Source organism: Amphibalanus amphitrite, unplaced genomic scaffold (assembly GCF_019059575.1).
Source record: "Amphibalanus amphitrite isolate SeventyFive unplaced genomic scaffold, NRLGWU_Aamphi_draft 000465F_arrow, whole genome shotgun sequence".
NCBI classification, from domain to species: domain Eukaryota; kingdom Metazoa; phylum Arthropoda; class Thecostraca; order Balanomorpha; family Balanidae; genus Amphibalanus; species Amphibalanus amphitrite.
The window spans coordinates 339,086-359,053 of record NW_024881959.1 but is presented as its reverse complement, the minus strand read 5'-3'; the positions used below and the strand labels follow the sequence as shown (position 1 = coordinate 359,053).

The 19,968-nt window shown below is 48.1% G+C and overlaps 3 protein-coding genes across 5 annotated transcripts; 1 reads left to right on the top strand and 2 right to left on the bottom strand.

Moving 5' to 3' along the window:
• Positions 1 to 1,092: 1,092 nt before the first annotated feature.
• On the top strand, positions 1,093 to 12,223 carry LOC122392000 (serine/threonine-protein kinase Aurora-2-like). Its single transcript, XM_043386400.1, has 8 exons — positions 1,093 to 1,128; positions 1,256 to 1,615; positions 3,808 to 4,010; positions 4,522 to 4,710; positions 5,232 to 5,366; positions 5,655 to 5,813; positions 6,214 to 6,445; positions 11,677 to 12,223. Exons 3-8 carry the CDS (start codon positions 3,841 to 3,843, stop codon positions 11,803 to 11,805), a joined length of 1,014 nt encoding a protein of 337 aa, XP_043242335.1. The 5' UTR covers positions 1,093 to 1,128; positions 1,256 to 1,615; positions 3,808 to 3,840; the 3' UTR covers positions 11,806 to 12,223.
• Positions 12,224 to 12,342: 119 nt separating this feature from the next.
• LOC122392001 (phospholipid scramblase 1-like) lies at positions 12,343 to 14,438 on the bottom strand. Its single transcript, XM_043386401.1, has one exon. The coding sequence runs from the start codon at positions 14,298 to 14,300 to the stop codon at positions 13,593 to 13,595; it is 708 nt and encodes a 235-aa protein (XP_043242336.1). The 5' UTR covers positions 14,301 to 14,438; the 3' UTR covers positions 12,343 to 13,592.
• Positions 14,439 to 15,299: 861 nt separating this feature from the next.
• Positions 15,300 to 19,725, bottom strand: LOC122391999 (pleckstrin homology domain-containing family A member 3-like). 3 transcript variants are annotated; one of them, XM_043386397.1, is made up of 6 exons: positions 19,504 to 19,725; positions 18,056 to 18,155; positions 17,545 to 17,820; positions 16,947 to 17,071; positions 16,426 to 16,587; positions 15,300 to 16,128 (listed from the first exon to the last, which is right to left on the bottom strand). In XM_043386397.1, exons 2-6 carry the CDS (start codon positions 18,093 to 18,095, stop codon positions 16,069 to 16,071), a joined length of 663 nt encoding a protein of 220 aa, XP_043242332.1. In that variant the 5' UTR covers positions 18,096 to 18,155; positions 19,504 to 19,725; the 3' UTR covers positions 15,300 to 16,068. The 3 variants fall into 3 exon arrangements, with proteins under 3 accessions (XP_043242332.1, XP_043242334.1, XP_043242331.1); XM_043386399.1 differs by having other exon boundaries at positions 16,947 to 17,068; positions 19,504 to 19,637; XM_043386396.1 differs by lacking the exon at positions 19,504 to 19,725 and adding an exon at positions 19,469 to 19,499.
• Positions 19,726 to 19,968: the final 243 nt, after the last annotated feature.

Here is a 19,968-nt window from a genome sequence, read left to right as displayed (position 1 = left end):
CATTGTCTATTACCGCTTTTTGAAGTGTTTTTCGATCTGAGACCGGCAAATCGTGTTCCCAAGAGACTGAAAGTAACCCTGTTCTACAGCAAGACAATGGCAGAATTCTAATATTTGATGGAATATATCTAAGATGATAATAACCTTACTACTGATTGCAATGCTTCATTGGAAAGCTCAACACTGGCACTGTCATCGGTCTCTGCATTGCTATTTCACAGAACAACAAAAAATACCGTTTTGAAGCCTTTGAATATTGACTTACTTTTCATCGACGGGCTCGATTCCCATCAGCACCATCAATTTTCCGGGAAGTCAGGATTTTAGAGATATTTAAGCATAATTGCAGAGCTGTGTTAATACTACGGCACTTAAATACACATTTTAAGAAAACTGCTTTTTTCTTAGCATGAGTTAGGTCTCAGAAACAGCAACATGTCGATATAATGAGGAAAAATAAGTGCAAATGATCGCGCAAGAGAGTATGCTTAGCTCCCTAGTAACCACCTAGCAACGTAAGGCAAAATAGTAAACAACTCCTGTTGATGTCAGGTACTCAGCCTTGGAAGCACAGTAGACGGTCACCATACTGGGCTTCATACTGAATTTTGCATACCAGAATGGATGTTTCCAACTAAAATTATTTTTTCGCGAAATTTATCTTTGTTGCCCTACTATTTTTCGTAAAACCGAGATATACAAACTTAATAATATCAAAAATAATATTGTGATAATGAAAACCGCCATATAAAACAAGATAATTGCTGAGATCATGCCTACTAAACTTGGTCCTACCCCCTAATTCAATATACCCTGACTGGTAGCTGCGTCACAATCGAGCCCACGATTTTTGTTCTCCATCTCTATCTACCAGTACCAAAAATTTTATATTTTGACCACTGAACATCTTGACAAAGATTTCCTTAGGTTACAGACTTTTAAATTTTCAATGAATATTACTTAACTTACTTTGAATTCAGCATTTCACTGAGATTTATGCTAAACAACATTACACAAATGTATTTTGATCAATACAGTACCCCCTACACAAGACTCCCTAAAGTACTCTGCGACACCTCTATTGTACAGTCTCTAACCCAGAGCGCCATTATTTACGCTTCATTTAGTGTATTTTATAGAAGAAAACTTAATTCAATGCTATATTCATTGAAAACCTAATATTCAATATGTCTTTACATTAAACTTGTTTCTTAACAAGTTACTAAATCGAAAATAACTGAGCTTTATCTTTCAGGCTGTACGCAGCGGCCAATGAAAGGCGGGCAACTTTAAATGCCGTTGGAGCAGCTGATTCCCTAACGTGGGATTTTAAATTTGTCGGCGGCGTTTGTGGAGGAGAGCGTCGTTTCGGCGTCTCTGCATTCAAATTTTATTTTATTTGTCGCCTGTCTATTTCTATGACAACGTAACCCTCAGTGAAGCTCACTGTAGACATTTTGAAAAGAGCAGTGAATTGTATTTGTTGGAAGGGTGCCTTGGTGAAACAGTAAAACTTCAAGAGACTTGGTCTAGCTCCAAAATTTCAATTGCTAACTGACTGAATTTCCAGCGTTACAATATTTTCCAGCGTGTGCAGTTTAAGCACTTTCACTAGGTAAGATTGATATGCTTGTATTTTTTTTTTTGCAAATGCAGAACATCTTAGACCAGGGTTGGTTCCAGAGTCTAGTAACTAATGTAATATTGTTAATTGCTTCCTTTGTGGTTACTGGTGCTAGTTCAGGTTTTAGGGTCTATTCCTGTCGCTCCTCCCAAAAAATCTCAGATGAGGTTGGATGAGCTTGGAGGAGAGCCTTTTCAGAGGAGCTACGGGAACATTTTTGCGAGGAAATAAGATGTTTGAGGTCTGTAATGGTCGGCGATTTATGGCGCGCAAACATAAATTAAGAGATAGTAGTCGCTTTTTAATAAAATACCCATATATTAATATTGAACATTACTATTAAAAGATATCCCATCTTCAACGATCACTAAAATTATTTTCCCTTTCCTCAAATCTCATTTTAAAAAAAATCGCATTTGTATTGCACGCCCCAAATATGTCTACGCCGAGCCTCCTCCAAAAATCCAACTTTTGTTTGGGATGAGGGAGGAGGCAAATAGTGGTGGTGAGATGTGGAATCAAGATGAGCTTGGAGGAGGTTGGAGGAGCAACAGGAACAGACCCTTAGCCTTGTAATGTCACTCTTAGGGTGATTATGCATAATATATATATATATATATATATATATATATATATATATATATATATATATATATATATATATATATATATATATATATATATATATATATACAGGGCGTTGCAGATAAATCCGACACTTGGAAAAAACGTGTTTATTCGAGTGCTATGCTCACGATGAAAAGTTGGGCAGTATGTTACATCTCTATGATCAATTGCCTCCCCCAAAACACAAACACAGGATCTCCAACGGACGCCCCCACGTCTTCCAGCAAGACTCCGCCCCGGCGCACAAGGCCAGGACGACGCAGGCGTGGCTGCTCAACAACGTCCCTCACCACTGGTCGCCGGACTTGTGGCCGCCCTCCTCTCCTGACTGCAACCCCTCGATTATTTCTTCTGGGGCGTGATCGAGGCCAAGACCAACAAGCACGCACACAATACCGTCGACTCTCTCAAGGCCGCCATCGTGGCAGAAATCGCCGCCGTAGACAAGGACACGGTCGCCAAGGCGTGCGAATCATTTCGCCCTCGGCTTGAGATTGTCGTCGCCGCCGACGGCGGTTACATCGAGTAGAAGTGCAGCATATGACTCGAACTGGTGCTGAATAAAATCACAGGCCTGTGTGTGCAATATTCATGCTTTCATTGCCGATTTCGTATTTTGCCTCTCAAGTGTCGGATTTATCTGCAACACCCTGTATATATGCTGATTTTAATATGTATCCAGTGTAATTTTTGAAGAATCCATCCACATTTAAATGCTAATTTGTATGATCCTTTGCACGTGCTTTGGTATTTGTCCTTAGACTGGCCAGTTCATGAATGGTTGCCAATATATTGGTCTGGTCCCATTAAGAAGTTGCCCCCTCCCCCTAAAAAATGAAGTGGCCTGCCCTCAGCTCTTTGGCTCTGGACCAGCTGATGAAAACTTAACATTTTGACAACAGAAAGGAACTGATTAATTACATACCCAGGTAAACCGAATCCATTGCATAGGTACTTATGAACAATTAAATGGGTATGATTTATTTTCTAGTTTTGCCCTTGCCTTTTGCCCTTACCTTTGTGCAAAGAGATAAGTAGAAGTTTGTTCACAATGTGCTTAAATAAAGTTGAAAGAATTCAAATTAGGCTGGCTTACACCTACCCCTAGTCAGGGCTGCGGAGTCGGAGTCGGTCGGAGTCGACAGTTGTGACCGGAGTCGGAGTCGGAGTCGATTTTAGAAACCCGAGCCGGAGTCGGAGTCGGAGTCACCGAAAATCTGTCGACTCCGCAGTCCTGCTAGGTCTGCGGAGTCGGAGTCGGGAGTTGGAGTCGGTCGGAGTCGACAATTCTGCCCGGAGTCGGAGTCGGAGCTGGTTTTTGAAAGCCGGAGTCGGAGTCGCCGAAAATCCATCGACTCCGCAGCCCTGCCCCTAGTACTCCCCTCCAATAGCATGGTATTTACTCAATATATGAGATGTCCCGGTCGCAGTACTTATGCATTATGCTATTCTATTTTTGGTCCTTAAATCCACTTAATCTGACCAGGGCTGTATTTTATTCTATCACCAAATACCCCTGTCACTTGCTGACTTGTGTATCCTGTTTGCCTGCACAGACTGCGGTGTGCTCTACCGCTGCTATCCAGCTGATGGAGAAGGTGCGGCTCATCCAGCAGGAGAACATGTCTGCACGACCGGCCAAGATGGACACCAAGCTGACGACGCCGTCGGCGGCACGTGTGCCGCTCTCACAGTCGAGCGCGAACGTCCCCACGGGCTCGGGGCAGACGGCCGCCTCCACAGCCAGCAAACCCGTCAAGTGAGTGGGGGCGGGCAGTCGGGAACTGAGCGGTGGTGGCGAGATCTTAGGTGGCTGTTACGGTCCAAATTGTGGTTTCTGGGAAACCTGAATCTTTGAATTTATCGAGATTGTCGATGTGTAACTATTACAATGAGTTGGAAAGTGGGTGCCAATGATGTGCTATCAAATATCAATTGAAGTAGGCCGTAGGGTGACTGAGTGAATGCTAGCTATATTGTCTTTTGGAGCAAGCTTTCTTACTTTGTTACTTGTGGCTGAAATAATACTGCCAGTCTGAAATATTTGGGATATGTGTATATGGCCCTCCTGCCTACCTGTCCTCGGTCAGGGTTCCAGAAATGCGGCTAATTCAGCATTGCAGTAGCTTTTGTGTCATAATCCATGTTCACACTACCTATGCCGCTAGCAAGATCAAACTGATTGTGACATATTTCACCGAAACTATCAGTCCTTGTCGTGTGTGTGCATTGTCCATCATACAATGTCGGCGTCTCCCGTCTGTCTGTAGGAAGTGGACGCTGGACGACTTCGAGATCGGCCGGCCGCTGGGCAAGGGCAAGTTTGGCAATGTGTACCTGGCGCGTGAGAAGAACTCGCGCTACATCGTGGCGCTGAAGGTGCTGTTCAAGACGCAGCTGCAGAAGAGCCACGTGGAGCACCAGCTGCGCAGGGAGATCGAGATTCAGTCGCACCTTAGGTCAGTCAGGGCCCAGGGGGCTCAGCCGCGCACGCGGCCTTCTGGTGAAATGGGACTGGGCAATAAACCCTTTAGTTATAATACGCAGAAGACATGCCTACTAAAGGAACGCATATGAAATGCGCTTATTTTTATGTAGTGGATCCGTTAATTCAGACTTGGTATTACCCCGCTAGCTCGCAACAAAGAACTGCTCCATTGAAAGCTACATTATTTTTCATTGATTTCGAAAGTTACCCTTGTGATCAGGGCTGAGCGGACTGCGGAGTCGTTTGATTTCTTTATCTCCGACTCCAGCTTAGATTCCTGATTAACTCTTCGGACTTCGGTATGTAAGATTTCAGCAACTCCGACTCTGAGTCATTGCAGTACCGTCGACTCAGGCCGACTTCAACTCTAACTCTGCACTCTGCAGCCCTGCTTGTGATAATCCCATGAATATTATTACTGACGAAGGTTATTGTGTAACTTGAGAAATTAACGCAGTTGTGCCAACTATTCTAATAATTGTTTTCCTTTAGGCATCCGAACATTTTGAAGATGTTCGGCTACTTTTACGACGACAAGCGCATCTACCTGATCCTGGAGTTTGCGCCAAAGGGCGAGCTGTACAAGGAGCTGCAGTCTCAGCCCAACAAACGCTTCGACGAGGAAAGGTGGGTGTGGCCGCCGCTGCCGGAGGCTGGGCTATTGTGGGTAACACGCCGGTCGAGAGCAGGTCCGGCATCGCAGTCAATCGTTACGTGGGGAAGGGGATGTTTGCATGTCTTGATGTTATAATCATGCCACTTTGAAACACCAATCGCCACCATAGTGCTCGCATATTGATTGAATCATGTCAGACTAGCGTTTTCTGCTGGTTAGTCGTGTGTCTGCCGGAGCCGCCCGACCTTCCGGCGGCGACCGACCGCTGACCCGCGGCGTCTCTCGGCTGGCTCCCACAGGTCGGCCCAGTACATCGCGCAGATGGCCGACGCGCTCAAATACTGCCACTCTAGGAAGGTGATCCACCGGGACATCAAGCCGGAAAACCTGCTGCTCGGTCTGAAGGGCGAGCTGAAAATCGCCGACTTTGGCTGGTCGGTGCACGCGCCCTCGTCCAGGTCAGTTCGGGTGGCGGTTGGGAGGGATAGAAATGTGCGATAAAAAGGCATCTGGATGGAGTGACTGGATGTTTTCCTGGATAGCTCTTGTGATTGTACAATAGTACAATGTGCTTGTCCTCCTGGGCAGGTTAGAACGTTGTTGGTCATTGTCTGATTTTATACACATGCCCTCTGCTGTGTTAATTATTATTCACACCAATTCAGACAAAATGCGACTGGTCTTTGTCTTAGGCTTACGTGGCCTACCTTGTACCGCGTTGCTATTACCAAAGCAATATTTATGAATCGCAGGCTGGTTAGGATGTTCCTATAACAGGCTGAAGTATACTTCTAGGAGCTTCTCCTGTTGACTCCCCTCGGCGATAGTCCTGACCTCCCCCTCCCCCTCTGCTCCCAGACGCGGCACCCTGTGCGGCACGCTCGACTACCTGCCGCCCGAGATGATCGAGGGCCACGAGCACGACGAAAAGGTGGACATCTGGTCGCTGGGCATCCTCTGCTACGAATTCCTCGTCAGTCGACCTCCGTTCGAGGCCGAGACTAACCAGGAGACGTACCAACGAATCTCCCGCGTCGACCTGGCGTTCCCCAGCCACGTCAGCGAGCCCGCCAAGGACCTCGTGCGCAGGGTGAGTGGCAGGGCTGAGAGGGTTACGGACAAAAGTACGTATCGCTAAAGTACGTAGGACAAAAGTACGTAAGCAAAAGTACGTAGGATTAAAGTACGTATCGCAGAAGTACGTACAGTATAAAGTACGTATGGACAAAAGTACGTCAGGGACAAAAGTACGTATCGCAGAAGTACGTACAATATAAAGTACGTATGGACAAAAGTACGTCAAGGACAAAAGTACGTATCGCAGAAGTACGTACAGTATAAAGTACGTATGGACAAAAGTACGTCTGGAACAAAAGTACGTATCGCAGAAGTACGTACTGTATAAAGTACGTATGGACAAAAGTACGTCAGGGACAAAAGTACGTATCGCAGAAGTACGTAGGGTATAAAGTACGAGGTGCACTCCAGAAGTTTTGAGACTTTTTCAGTAGAGACGGTTAGTTATTTCAGAAAAGCATGAAACTTCAGTGACTCTCGAAATGAGACCTCCCGAATTCAATACACTTGTTGTAGCGCTCCGGTCACTTCCTGAAGGCCCGCTGCTAGTCCTTCAAAGTGAAGGTGCCCAGGGCCTCTGTCACAGCCTCATTCATCTCCTCCTCATCCTCAAAACGGCGGCCCCTGAGCTTCTATGTCAGTCTGGGGAACATCCAGAAGCCACAGATGGCCAGATCTGTACTGTGGGGAGGGTGAGGGACAGTTTTGATGCCCATTTGTATTAGTTAGCTCGTCACCATGATGGACTTGTGGGTGGGTTTGTTGCCCTGGTGCGGGTGCCTCTGGCCAAATTTGGAGAGCTCCGGCCTCTTGCGGCGAATTCTCTTTGTCAACTCCCTCAGAACTTTCAGGAATCATTCCTTGTTGATCATCTGGCCGTGCAAGAGACCCAGCTAATGAATATAATGCCTTTTTGTCAAAGTACGGGATTATTATGAGCTTCGCAGTGGACCTGCTTTGTCTGTCTTTCTTGGGTCTAGGGGAGTCAGTGTGCTTCCATTGAACACTTTGTCTCTTGGTGTCTGGATCGTTAAAGATAGATCCAGTTTTCGTCTCAAGTCACCGAAGAGTCAATTTTCAATGTTTCTGGGGTACTTTTATCAAGCTAATCACAAAATTTTATTGCCTAGCGACCCTCAAAGCTGTCCTCACATTAACAGCCTGACTATGATGTACACTGGCCGCTGTGACAAGCCGCGTGCGACTTGACGTGTTCAGGGTGATGCCCTAGCCGTCTCTTGCAACATAGAAAAAACAAATTACGCAAGTACGGTTATGACAACTGTGGTAAGAACACATGAAAACAACAATAATCTAGCACTGTTAATAGAGCTTTTACGAGGGCAGTCTCAAAACTTCTGGAGTGGACGACGTACGTATGGACAAAAGTACGTCACGGACAAAAGTACGTATAGCTAATGTACGTAGGGTAAAAAGTACGTATAATGGACAAAAGTACGTCACGGACAAAAGTACGTATCGCAGAAGTACGTAGGGTATAAAGTACGTATGGACAAAAATACGTCACGTACAATAGCCTACGTATAGCAAATGTACGTAGGGTATAAAGTAAGCCTTGGGCAAGACGCCCCAGATAATTTATTTTGCTACATAGGTACCTACTTTTGTCTCACATCACCTGGAAGGCCAAATTTGTGCTCAATGTGTTCTTTGGACATTTTACTCTAAATTCCATCCCTCAAATTCATTCACTTATGATCGGACTCACAGCTAGGAAGTGCTTTGTGAAGCAACTGCAAATGGGACATTTTGCCCCAACCCCAGGGCAAAACGCCCCACGGCCTGAGGCAAGAAGCCCCATACACTAGATTAGCCCTCGCGGGCCCGGGGGGAGCGTTTTTCGCCCCCCCCCTTCCTGGCGAATATTTGCGATAGCTCCCGAGCGCTTAGGGATAGGAAAGCAAAACTTTCAGTACCTTTTCTCCCGTCAATTTGACATCATCTGAAGTAAAAAATTTGGACCTAGCCCCATTGATGCCGTCACAAAGTCGATTTTTCTAGACCCCTGCACGGCAAACTTCGGTGTCACAGACGCGAACTTCAAATAGCTGCTAAAAATAGAGTTTTAAAGATAAAGACAAATTACAAGCACGGTTGTGTAGCATTTGACCTAGACAAAAATACAAAAATAGTTTTAGTGACCTGAGATCAGAGGTCAGGTCAATGACCCCGAGCTGTGGTTTTAGTTTTTCGCAAATAACTTCGACAAAAAAGGTCCTAGAGCTACGGCAGTGGTATCATCGCATTTGTCTTGTCAAGCCGCGTCGAATGATATATATATTTTGTTTGGAAAAAGGCAAGTTTTATGTTGACCTCATGTGACCTCGAATGACTTTTGGTTGACCTTGACACATCAAAAGTCGTTTATGATGGATTCGTACCCGCTGATCACGAATCTGGCATCTATTTTCCTCTAAGCCTTTATTTAGAGCTTCCGGATGGCAAAATTGTCTTATTTATTATTACTAACTTGAATCAGTGAAATAGCCTCTAGCAAGGACTCTCTTCTGTGACCTTGACCTTTGAGCAGCCTTGTATCGTAAGATGAACCACAAATAGGGACCTGATAAGCCTCAAAACATTTCAAAACATCTTGGAAGTTGACACACAAGATGTACGAAAAAGTGTAAGTTTGAGGTCAATTTTGAGCATGACCTTGACCTTGACCTTTAATGTTGAGCACATTTTCGGAATTCTCAGATTCTCTTCTTTCGTTTGACACCCAATGTTACCGGTTTTATGCATCCTGCCGTCCTCTAGTACGCTCACTTTGAGATCACTACACATGTGCCGGTTTTTGCCTTTGACCTTGACCTCTGACCTTGAAAATTGGCCTGAGGTCAAAAAATTTAGGTGCTTTAGAAGCGTCTCGTAAGGACCTTTGTTTGGTATCGCCTTTGTTTGCGTAGCTCTCTTATTTACGGAGTTAGACAGGGGGGGCGAAAAACGCCCCTCCCCGGGCTGCGGTGGTTGGAATTACCCTCCGGGCCCGGCCGGGTTAACAGAAGAGAGAACCCTGCCAGTTCCGAGAAACATCGGTGAGGCTGTTTACCTCGGCGGGGCGACTTGCCCCGGTCTACCCTACGTGTGGACAAAAGTACGTCACGGACAAAAGTACGTATAGCAAATGTACGTAGGGTATTAAGTACGTACCCCACCCTTGGGTTAAGTTGATCAATGTGTAATACCTTTCTTATTCTTTTTTTTTAATGAGCATTTGTTACAAGGCATAGCAAAATTTCTCGATGAGTAAATGGGCGAAATGGACAAAGCTATATTATATATTTGGTATATGAATTTATCAAGAGTTCCCTGTAGTATGGCAACAGAGCAGCAATAAAGAAAAAGTGGCTCAACTTACACTACTATACCCTACTTCTAGCATACGTACTTTATACACTACGTACTTTGGCATACGAACCGTACGTACTTTTGGCATACACTTTTTACACTGCGTACTTTTGCATACGAACTTTTGCGTACGAACATTTGCGTACGTACTTTTGGCATACGTACTGTATACACTACGTACTTTTGCATACGAACTTTTGCGTACGAACATTTGCGTACGTACTTTTGTCATACGTACATTTTACACTACGTACTTTTGCATACGTACTTTTGCGTACGAACATTTGCGTACGTACTTTTGGCATACGCACTTTATGCACTACGTACTTTTTCATACGTACTTTTGCGTACGAACATTTGCGTACGTACTTTTGACATACGTACTTTATACACTACGTACTTTTGCATACGTACTTTTGCGTACGAACATTTGCGTACGTACTTTTGGCATACGAACTTTATCGCCTACGTATATTTGCGTACGAACATTTGCATGCGTACTTTTGTCCTACGTACTTTAGCGATACGTACTTTAGTCCTAAAATCGGGCTGAGAGGGGCGCCGGTCCGCTGGACTGGCGGCTGCGGCGGGAAGGCGAGGTTTGGTGTTTAGTCGGCAGATGGCAGGCAGGTCTGGGTGTCCGAACGCCAATAGTGGTTACGTTGCGGGACGCGTGGGGCTCACCCCGGGTATTTCCTGTAGTCGGCGACCGGTATCGCGGCTGATGGCTGAATCCGCCCTGGCCCGTGCACAACGGTAGGCTTGCTGATAGTGCGGTCGGCCGCCTCCGTGCGCTGATAGGCTGGTCTGCAGGGCGGCCCACGCGCCCCTTCCCCTTACATGATGGGCAGTAAAAGTGTCAGCAGCAGGATCACGGGGTTATCTTGGCGGCATGACAGACAGCCTGAGCGACCAATTGCTCACCACGACATCTTGGTACATAATCTCACTGTGTGGTTCCTGATAGGGCGCTGAGGGTTTTATTCTGAGATGATTGGTAGTTTGACCAGATACCGTGCACGAGGTCAGTTGGTTGCTGTTTTAGGTCATTATGGGTACCGCCAGAGCTGTCAGCATTCTGTATGTTACACATTGTTAAGGCGGCTTCTTTCGTACCGGTGTTTGTTACGGAGCTTCACCGTTTCCATTCTCTCCTGCGTAAAGGTGCATTACGCACAGACAGGAGCCGTTTTCACGACGGGCTATCCGGCGAATGCACCTGATTTGACCAAATCTGCACCTAATTTCTTTTACAGCAAATATCTTCATTTTATGAATTTATTTCAGTGTTTTAATCGATGATGCTCTCTGATAATATGACAAAGCAGGCATATAAGCAATTAGTGCAACCCTAGCTGATAGCTGCTAAGAGACACACTGAACCTGATTTGACCAAATCTGCACCTAATCTGTACCAGATGTGCACCAAATGGGTACCAGATGGCCGTCGTGAAAACGGCTAATATCAATCAATTTAGGTCCTGTTCTTCGTCCTCGGTTCAATTTGGGATAGTGACTTGTTTTATCGCCGTCTTGCTATCCTTTTCTAAATGCAACCACCTGACCGCCGAAGCTCTGTTGGCTTTGTCGTTCCGGCTAATCTGTAATTGTATGCGCCATTTGCCTGTCACACCATCAATGCAATGCTAGCTTGACGTATAGTTGGGGGGAGGGGGGGGGGGATCTTTCGCGACATTTTATCTATTGCGGTCAATTACTTTTGGGAACGGTCAGTGATTGCATATCACCCTGGTACTGACTGCTGGTCTCCCGTGTGACCTGACCTGGTCTCTGTGTGACCTGACCTGGTCTCCTGTATGACCCGAGCAGCTGGTTTCCCGTGTGACCTGACCTGTCTCTGCGCCCCCACAGCTGCTGCGGAAGGACCCCGCCAAGCGGCTGAGTCTGGACGAGGTCAGCAACCACCCGTGGATCGTGAAGCACGTGAAGAAGCACCCGGCGGCGGCCGGCGGAGCGGCCAAGCCGTCCGGCTCGAGCTGAGTAGCGGGCCGCGGCCCGACCGTCCGTCCCGCCGCCGCCCGGCCCCGTGCGCCGCGCGGCGCGTCCTGTGCCTGACCACTGACTGCGTGAAGTCAGGAGTCTGAGTGTGACTGCCCTGAGCCAATAGCCCAGACCGGCGTCTGAGACGCGTAAATCGTGTACATAGTGATCGTGTTCGACGGCCGGGGAGGAGCCCGGCGCCGCTCAGCTGCTGTTGTACGTCTGCCATGCGTTTAGCTGTCGGTTTTAGATGGAGTCCTAGCCTGGATGTCTTACTGCCACTGTCGCCTTTGTACATAGTCACTTCATCTGCGCCGTGATTTTATCCTCAGCGTGATTTTACGCGCTAGCTCGCCGGCCAAGATTTTAGTAGTGCGGTCATGTTTTAGAACTGTTGTAATAAAAAATCGGAACAGTAGCGTTATGAGCGATGTATTTCAAGGAGGATATTCCTATCTGTACGGGCGCTGTATTTACTATTTTCATTACTGGCCGCTGAGTTCACACATTTTATCAACTCCAGGCAAATGCAGACCATTCCATGAGGCATGGGTGTATTAAATTGATTGATAGGTATGAGATGATGTCAAGGCCGACCTCTCACCCGTGTTACTTCACTTATTTACCGACAAACGTGCACTGTACTTCAAAAATTGCGCTAAATTTTCTATGGCTTCTCAGTTTGGCTAATGGCAACAGCGCCAGCGCACTATTGAGTCACTTCATGTCACAAATCCAAATAACAGCCAACACCAAACCTTGAACCATTGGGCGAAAGACTGCTGAGATACACTCCCACGTAGGTTGAGCATAACAGCTAGGCTGGACAAGCACTCGACGCACTATCGGTCAAAGTGCGTGTGTGTGTGTGTGGGGGGGGGGGGGGGGCAATGGCACTTGGCCGACCTGGCTGGCATTGCTATGAAATACGAATTGGATCTAAGAAGTACTTCATAATTGAGTTGATGACACTTGTCCAATATTTTCGATTGCACGGCATGTAAAATGTGGGGGTTACCAGCGCAAGAAAAGTCGCATTGGTCTGATGGCAACACATCGAGACGTAGAAACCCGACACTCAGGTCTGGCGCCATTCGCATAAAACAATAATGTGCCACAACTCGCCCTGAAAATGTCTATCGATCATCTGTCGAAAACGGTCAACGGATGCAGAATCTCAGTGCTCCATTGTGAGCAACGCATTCTACCGACTTGGTAATTACACAAATTGGAGATATGATGTAAGATTGCTAGTCGTTGGGAAGGAGGGGCATAAACTTCTCCGTTGATGGGGATAAAGGGTAGCAAGGAGGGGGGGGGGGGGAGGAGAAAGGGTTACGTCGGCGCCGACGATTGGCTGTTCTATGTATTCGCTAATTGGAGCCATAACACTATAACAGTATGCATAGGTCGTCAGCTTTCTCTAAGTAAAGTAACTGCTGAATAACGCAAAGGTCACGTAAAAAGTCACGCTCGGCGTTCGCTTTGCCAGTCAGGAAACGAACTAGTCTCATGGCAGCGGTTTAGCTTGTATGGTTATTGGCTAATCAGAAGCATATGTTATGTTTCTACGTACACGCTCATCCCTCGTGTCTCGTGAATTGTCGCCACTCGCGCTGCTCCCGTCACATTGAGCGGATGACTACGGTATGCATGCATCGTCAACGTGGGCTCCAGTCCCAGCGTTCCATAGCGCACATGTAACTCGCGCACCGGCTTCAGAGTGAATATGATGCGGACACACGTAACAACAGGAGCACCGTCTTCACCGGCGCCGCCTCCGCACGTTAGTTGGAGTACTCGAAGAACATGAAGTCGACCAGCAGGAGCGCGCCGAGCAGCGTGGCCTTGAGACTGACGTCCAGGTCGATCGGGAACGAGACGCTGAAGGTGTCGCTGTCTGTGACCATCTCGCGCAGCACGCCCGACCACTGTTTGCGGATGGAGCCCACCTCCTGCTCGTCCTCGGCTGTCAGGATGCGGAACAGCACGTCGCCGCCGCACGAGCACTTGCAGATGGGCCCGCGGATGGTGAACACGTGCCGACCGCTGGCGTCGTGTACCGTCAGCTTGGGCTTGATGAAGGTCCAGCGCTCGCGGATGGAGCCGAGCAGCTGTCCGTCGGCCGCCACCACCTCCATCTGCTGCAGACAGCAGGGGCAGCAGCAGCCCTGGCAGCGCAGCGGCCGGCGCAGCGTCAGCACCTCGCGCTCCGAGCCGTCCTGCACCTGGATATCGAACGGCCGAATCGGGCCGCAGCACTGGCGCGTGCACCAGTTGGTGTCCTCGCGGCCGGAGAACACCTGCTGGCCCAGCGTGTTGCTGATGATGTACCTGTTGTTGGTCTCGCAGCCGCTGAAGATCTCACACAGCTCCATCTGCTGCTGGACGAGCAGCTGGTCGACCTGAGAGAGGTAGGCCAGTCCCGGCGGCACCCCGGCGCCGTAACCGAACGAGCCCATTGACGCCGGCTGCTGGGTCACCGGGTCACCCATGACGGCCCCACCTGCGGCTTCGGACGGCTCAAAGACTGCGTCTCCCTCGGGTCTCTACGGCACAGTCCTGGCGTTAGCGATCCGGCGTTCCGCACTGCCTCGCCGCGAGTGCCGACGCCCAATGTCACCAACGTGTTCCCGACCGGCACACACTATCGGCTCGACGCCGCGATTGCGGCGTCCTCAACTGATAAGCGCAGTTGTGGAACAACGTCCACCCACGCAGGCAGGGGAGGGACCGTGCCATCGACAGACCGACCAATGAAGCTCCCATGTGGGTCTGTTTTTGAGTTTTTGTCTGTTTTTCATTTGATATCGGCAACCCATTTGTTGCCGCCGTCACGCACTGTGTAGAAAGGACGACAAAACGACAAAAGCGTTGTCACGTCTCTGTACGAGTTAGAAATTCCCTTAGAATTGAGAGCGATTCTCACTTTCTGCGCGGTTTAGTTAGACCGACGCAAAGGATTACGCGACGACGATGAGGTCGCATCAGGTCGGGGTGCGCGTTTTTTTTTTTTTTTTTGACGAGGTGTCTTCAATCAACTACAGCCTAGCGATAAGAGTTTGATCTCTCGCCATTTTAAATCTCGATTTAAAGTAAGGCGAATAGTAGACGTTGCAAAAGGTTCAGGCAAAAAAGCATTGCGGTACTGCCTGTGAAAATCCTTGTAAATCCGATCGGCCATGAACCACAACACGACACAGGGTGCCAAGCAAATATCGGGCTGATCCCCGCTATCGCGATACCCAGAATGATCGCAGGACGAATGGCCCTCGGGCAACAAGCTGATACTGCGTCCTGACGCCGTCACGAAGTGGGATTTCCATTTTCCAATAGCAGGAATAAGTGTTGACATTGCACCCTGCATCCTCCCCGGTAGGCTGTCGGCTATGATTTGTGTACAGTTACTGTACAGATATCGTATCAGCTTCTTATTACTCAGTATTCAGTGCTCAGAAGCAATGCGGTATTCGTCTTCAAGCAAACACTTAACATATGTCAACTGGAATATTTAATCCCATCACAGAATACAACGCACATATAGCATGACAAGCTCACCATATATAAAATATCCACTAACGTCGCCCGATAAACTTAACACCAATAGTGAACAAAACCACGCGGCGGTGCCGTCGGCCGCACACTGCCGCAGCCCGGCGAACCGAGAATTCACCCATTGCACACTGTGTGGACTGCAAATGGCACCCGGGGTTACATCCCTTCCTCCCCCCCCCCCCCCCCCAACACGGCCGCCCCAGCCCGCTGAAAGCCCGTAGCCTGGCGACTCGACGCATCTCCCTTCCCGGCGCCCCAGTAGATATTTGGTCAGAGACGCGCATCACATGCACTATATACTCTTCGTACCGCTGCGCACGGTACGCCATACGCCCTCAGCGCTCTTCAGGCGTCACACATCACCATCAGACACGTCACTATCTGACGTCACTGTATGACGCAGGCACGTACTGTGACGCGAGTTATGACGTTCCTGTCGAGATCCACCAGCTCCGAACGCCACTACAGTCATGAGATTAAAGCGTTCGCCGCGGCGGCGTCCCGTCTTCATTTAGATCACGTTATGTACGGCAGCAGCCCACCCGATAAAGAGTGCATCCCTAGGTTACCTGTACTCCGCGCCGCCGCTGGTAATGGTACTCTGCCGGTTTGAGCGGTGTTATGGCGTGGAGTCCCGCCCGCCAGGGTTAGACCGGGCCTTCGGACGGCGGGGACGGAGGTCGGCCAGCTACCGCTCCTGCTGGTCGACTAGCTGCCGCCCGAGTTGGTGCGCGAGTAGTCGTTGGAAGAGGTCGACATCCGCTTCTCCTGCGGTGGTGGCACCAGGGACGGTCAGACACCGGAGCGTATGCGCGTTCAAAGAGGGCTGTTATTCCAATTATATGACATGCCATTTAAGGTAACGTGCTCGCATGGTTTACAGAATGTCATGCAACACTTCATTTACACGTCTTGCAGTTTAGAGCATGTGGTTTCTTCCCCTGTTGGACGTAATGTCCCCTCCTCTCCCATCTGATCCGTTCCCCCGGATAAAAACGCCCCTCCTCTCCCCATTACTGACTCGGTTGTTCTGGATGTACTACCCTTCCTCTCCTCTGGACTGACCCGCTTGCCCTGATGGACGGCGTGCAGCGGTACGGAGCGGTCGGGAGCGTGAGGCGGCGGTGAGCCGGCCGAGGCCCGAGCTACCAGCGCCATACACTCGTCCAGGGTGCGGATAAAGGTGTCACACGTGGGGCCCAGCAGTGAGGTGGCCTCCTCCAGCTCCTGTCAGAGTAAAGAGAAGGGGAGACAGATTCAGAGAGTGCAAAAACCTGAGAGGTTTGTTCATTGCCAGTGCTTTGTGCAAACAAACACCTGAGATTCTGTCTACGTAAAAGCAAAGTCTTTGAAATTCATTGCACCAGTTTAACTAAAATACGCTACCTAAATGGTGTCCACATGAACTGTCAGGTATCGTCACATTTTATGAACGCACATTTTGAGTCGTCAATCTTCCATTTTTTTTTTTTTTTTACTTTGCATCCTACTGAGCTCCATTCTACAACTATCTGTGATCACCTATAGGATGGGCCCTATTCTACCCTCTAGCCATACCCAACCACCCGCTGCCCGCACCCGCTCACCTCCAGCTGGGGTCCGTCCGCGTGTCCGGCGGCAGTCTTCACCTGGTGTGCCTGCTGCATCAGCAGGTCGCAGTAGAGCCGCAGCTCCGACTGCTTGGTGCGCACAGAGTCGGTGGCGCCCTCTGCTGTCGAGGTGGAGAGGTGTCGGTCAGACGTGGGGAGTGTGTGAGGGAAGGGCGGGGATCCGGGCAAGAGGGATGGGGGGGAGGGGGAGGAACTAAGGCGCGATGAAAGTGGAACAGCAGTCAAGAGACAGGTGGAAGGAAGATATTAGTTACCTACCTAAGACACAGCTACACCAATGAAGATAATATAAAAAAGGAAACACATTTCCAAAGAACACTACTCATATGGAACTGCAGAACAATATCAAAACACCATTTTGATCTGCCATCCAGGCAACTGAGCATCACAAATAGTAGACATGACAACATGACTATAGCACCCCAACGAAACGCCTACCGACCCAGAAGGTCGTATCAGTCATGCTCCTGGCCCGATATGACCGGAACCTTCACCATCCCACTCCTTCCTAGTCCTAACCGTCATACCCCTCACCATACCTAGGACAAGACCCCCTTACCGATGCGTCCCCTACCTGGCGCGTCCCGGCCGGCGCGGGTCGGTCCGGCCGCCTGTTTGGCGCAGCCCAGCGCGATGAGCCATTGCTGTCTCTCGGCCGGCGAGCCGGCCCGCAAGTAGTAGTGCTGCTCGTACGGGATGGTCAGGTCGAGCCGCGTGGCGTCGGTCGGGTGGACGCTGATGTCGCTCACCGACACCTTGATGGAGCCCTTGCAGCCCTTGGAGACGTCCTCGCGCGACTGGTAGTAGGAGAGCACGCCGTCCTCGAGGATGAACCAGCGCGGCTGCCAGCCTGACGGGGAGGTTGGGGGAGGAGTGGGGCTACTGGACACCAAAACAAACATCAGCAGCTGCCTGTTTGTGATCGTCGCCTTCTTGTAGCGTGTATTTGTCTCAAGAAAGTTCAAAAGTATTGAAAAAAGAAACACAAAACAAGAATCTAGATCAATAACAAACTTGTATCCTAAAGCTTCACCAGACACTAATTGAACCTTCTATTGTGTGTTATAAGAAATAAAAATACAAACCATTCCAGTAGTTAGTCCACTTGTGTAATATACCCTCCATATTTGTTTTTCTACAATTGATCTTTCATCTTCAAATTCTTTGGCATCAAATGACACTTATCTGAAAAGAACAAACATATATCATTTTCATATATCACATATATCAACTGAAACATGTACCTATGCTTCTTTTACAAAAGTAATTGATTTTGATCAAATGCAACAATCTCTTTAATTTAAGAAATTGTAAAATAAAATGAAAAATCTGCAGTGGCTGAGAAATTTCAAACCCACAGAACCTTCTAAAAATTACCAGAGATTATTGGGTCAGACTGCAAAAAAGAAAACAGAGCTGAAAACCAGCACCACTCACCACCACTAACCATTCAGTGACATGTCAATTTTCAGCAACAACATCTACCAAACAAGATGTTTTTACCACAACATTTAGAGATCAGCAGCTGTGATAACGCAAACTGCAATGAAAGAACAACCCCAATTGCCAAACCACTGTATCTCTCACACACTACTTTTTAGCACAAAGGTGCACCACACATCAGTTCTGACTTCACAGTTTAACATGACAATGGATTGAGGCAGGAATGTTCATTCAGGCCTGAGCTGCTCCACACAACCTCACATCACATCAAGATAAATTTACAACAGAGGCTAGATGAGGGCCCTCACACAGACAGACAAATTCTGGCACTATCCCAGGCCCTTGACTCATGAGTTGACTGTGAGCATAGCAATGCTAATGAGATTCCCAAGCTTGCCAGTTGTCAGAGCAAGAAACTGAGCTGGTGTGCAGTGCAGACTCCAGAGCAGCTTGACTGTAGTGCCCTGCAGCTTTTGAGTGGAGCGGTGCAATGCCGCCATTGCTAGCACCCAGCACTGCTGTCATTTCAATTTTGCTTTGTCAGAGAGCATTATAGGTACAGGTCTCAGTTCTCACAGGTTTTTGCGGTAGGTTTTGCACCCAGAAAATTTAGTGTACTTAATATCATTGTCATCTTTTTCAGTGTTGAAGATGTGATCGACTTGTTGGTTCACAAGCCGGCCATGCTCGTGTAAAATGGCTTCATCATAGACCCATTAGTTTCTGAGATATAAAAGGAAACGTAAAAGTGCAAAACCTCCCGCTTAATCTCACGAGATCCATACATATGTAACAGCTCAACTTAGGGAAATTTCTTTTTCATTTAAACATTCTTTATTCATCAGAAACAAAAAATGGCCAATTTGAGAGTTAAATAACAAGTTTTGTTCATTGCCAGTTAATGCGGAATTCCAGCCTGAGCCTGACTGGTCGCCTCACGCCTGGCGCTGGCTGGCGCCTGGCAGTGGTGCCGCTCGCCTGTCATGGATCATTTTTGCAGTCCAGACACATTTTTAATGATAATTATCTAAAATATATTCACAATTTCACCTAACCTAGGCAAAATTCTTCCATGAAACTTGACACCTACCGATTCCGTCCAGACTCTGTGACTGCTGACGTCGACAATAAACAAAACAGTCCGTTATGGCGCTTTTGTCACATCTCCACCAAATATTGATGTTCAAAAAGCAGCACAAGCGAGTAACGTTGACTTCACGAAAGTAAGGGAGTCGTGTGGTGTGGAAGCTAAGAGGATAAATGGCGCAATTTTTCAACATTTGTGGGATGGATTTTACATAAAATACGATGAGGCGAGTCAATGTTCAACAAACAGAGTTGAACAAAGTGAACCTACACACCTGCTCACAAATCTTTCAGGTTACTATGGAAACCTGCGAATATTGCCAACGTTAGGCCCTTCTCGAACATAACTAATCGAAAAATCGTTACTTGAATTTTTAGTTACCGTGAAAATCTGCAAGTATAATTTGATCGCTCGTGTGCTTACCATGCATTCCACATGGTCCACGCCTCACTATGCGTTGCAATGTCT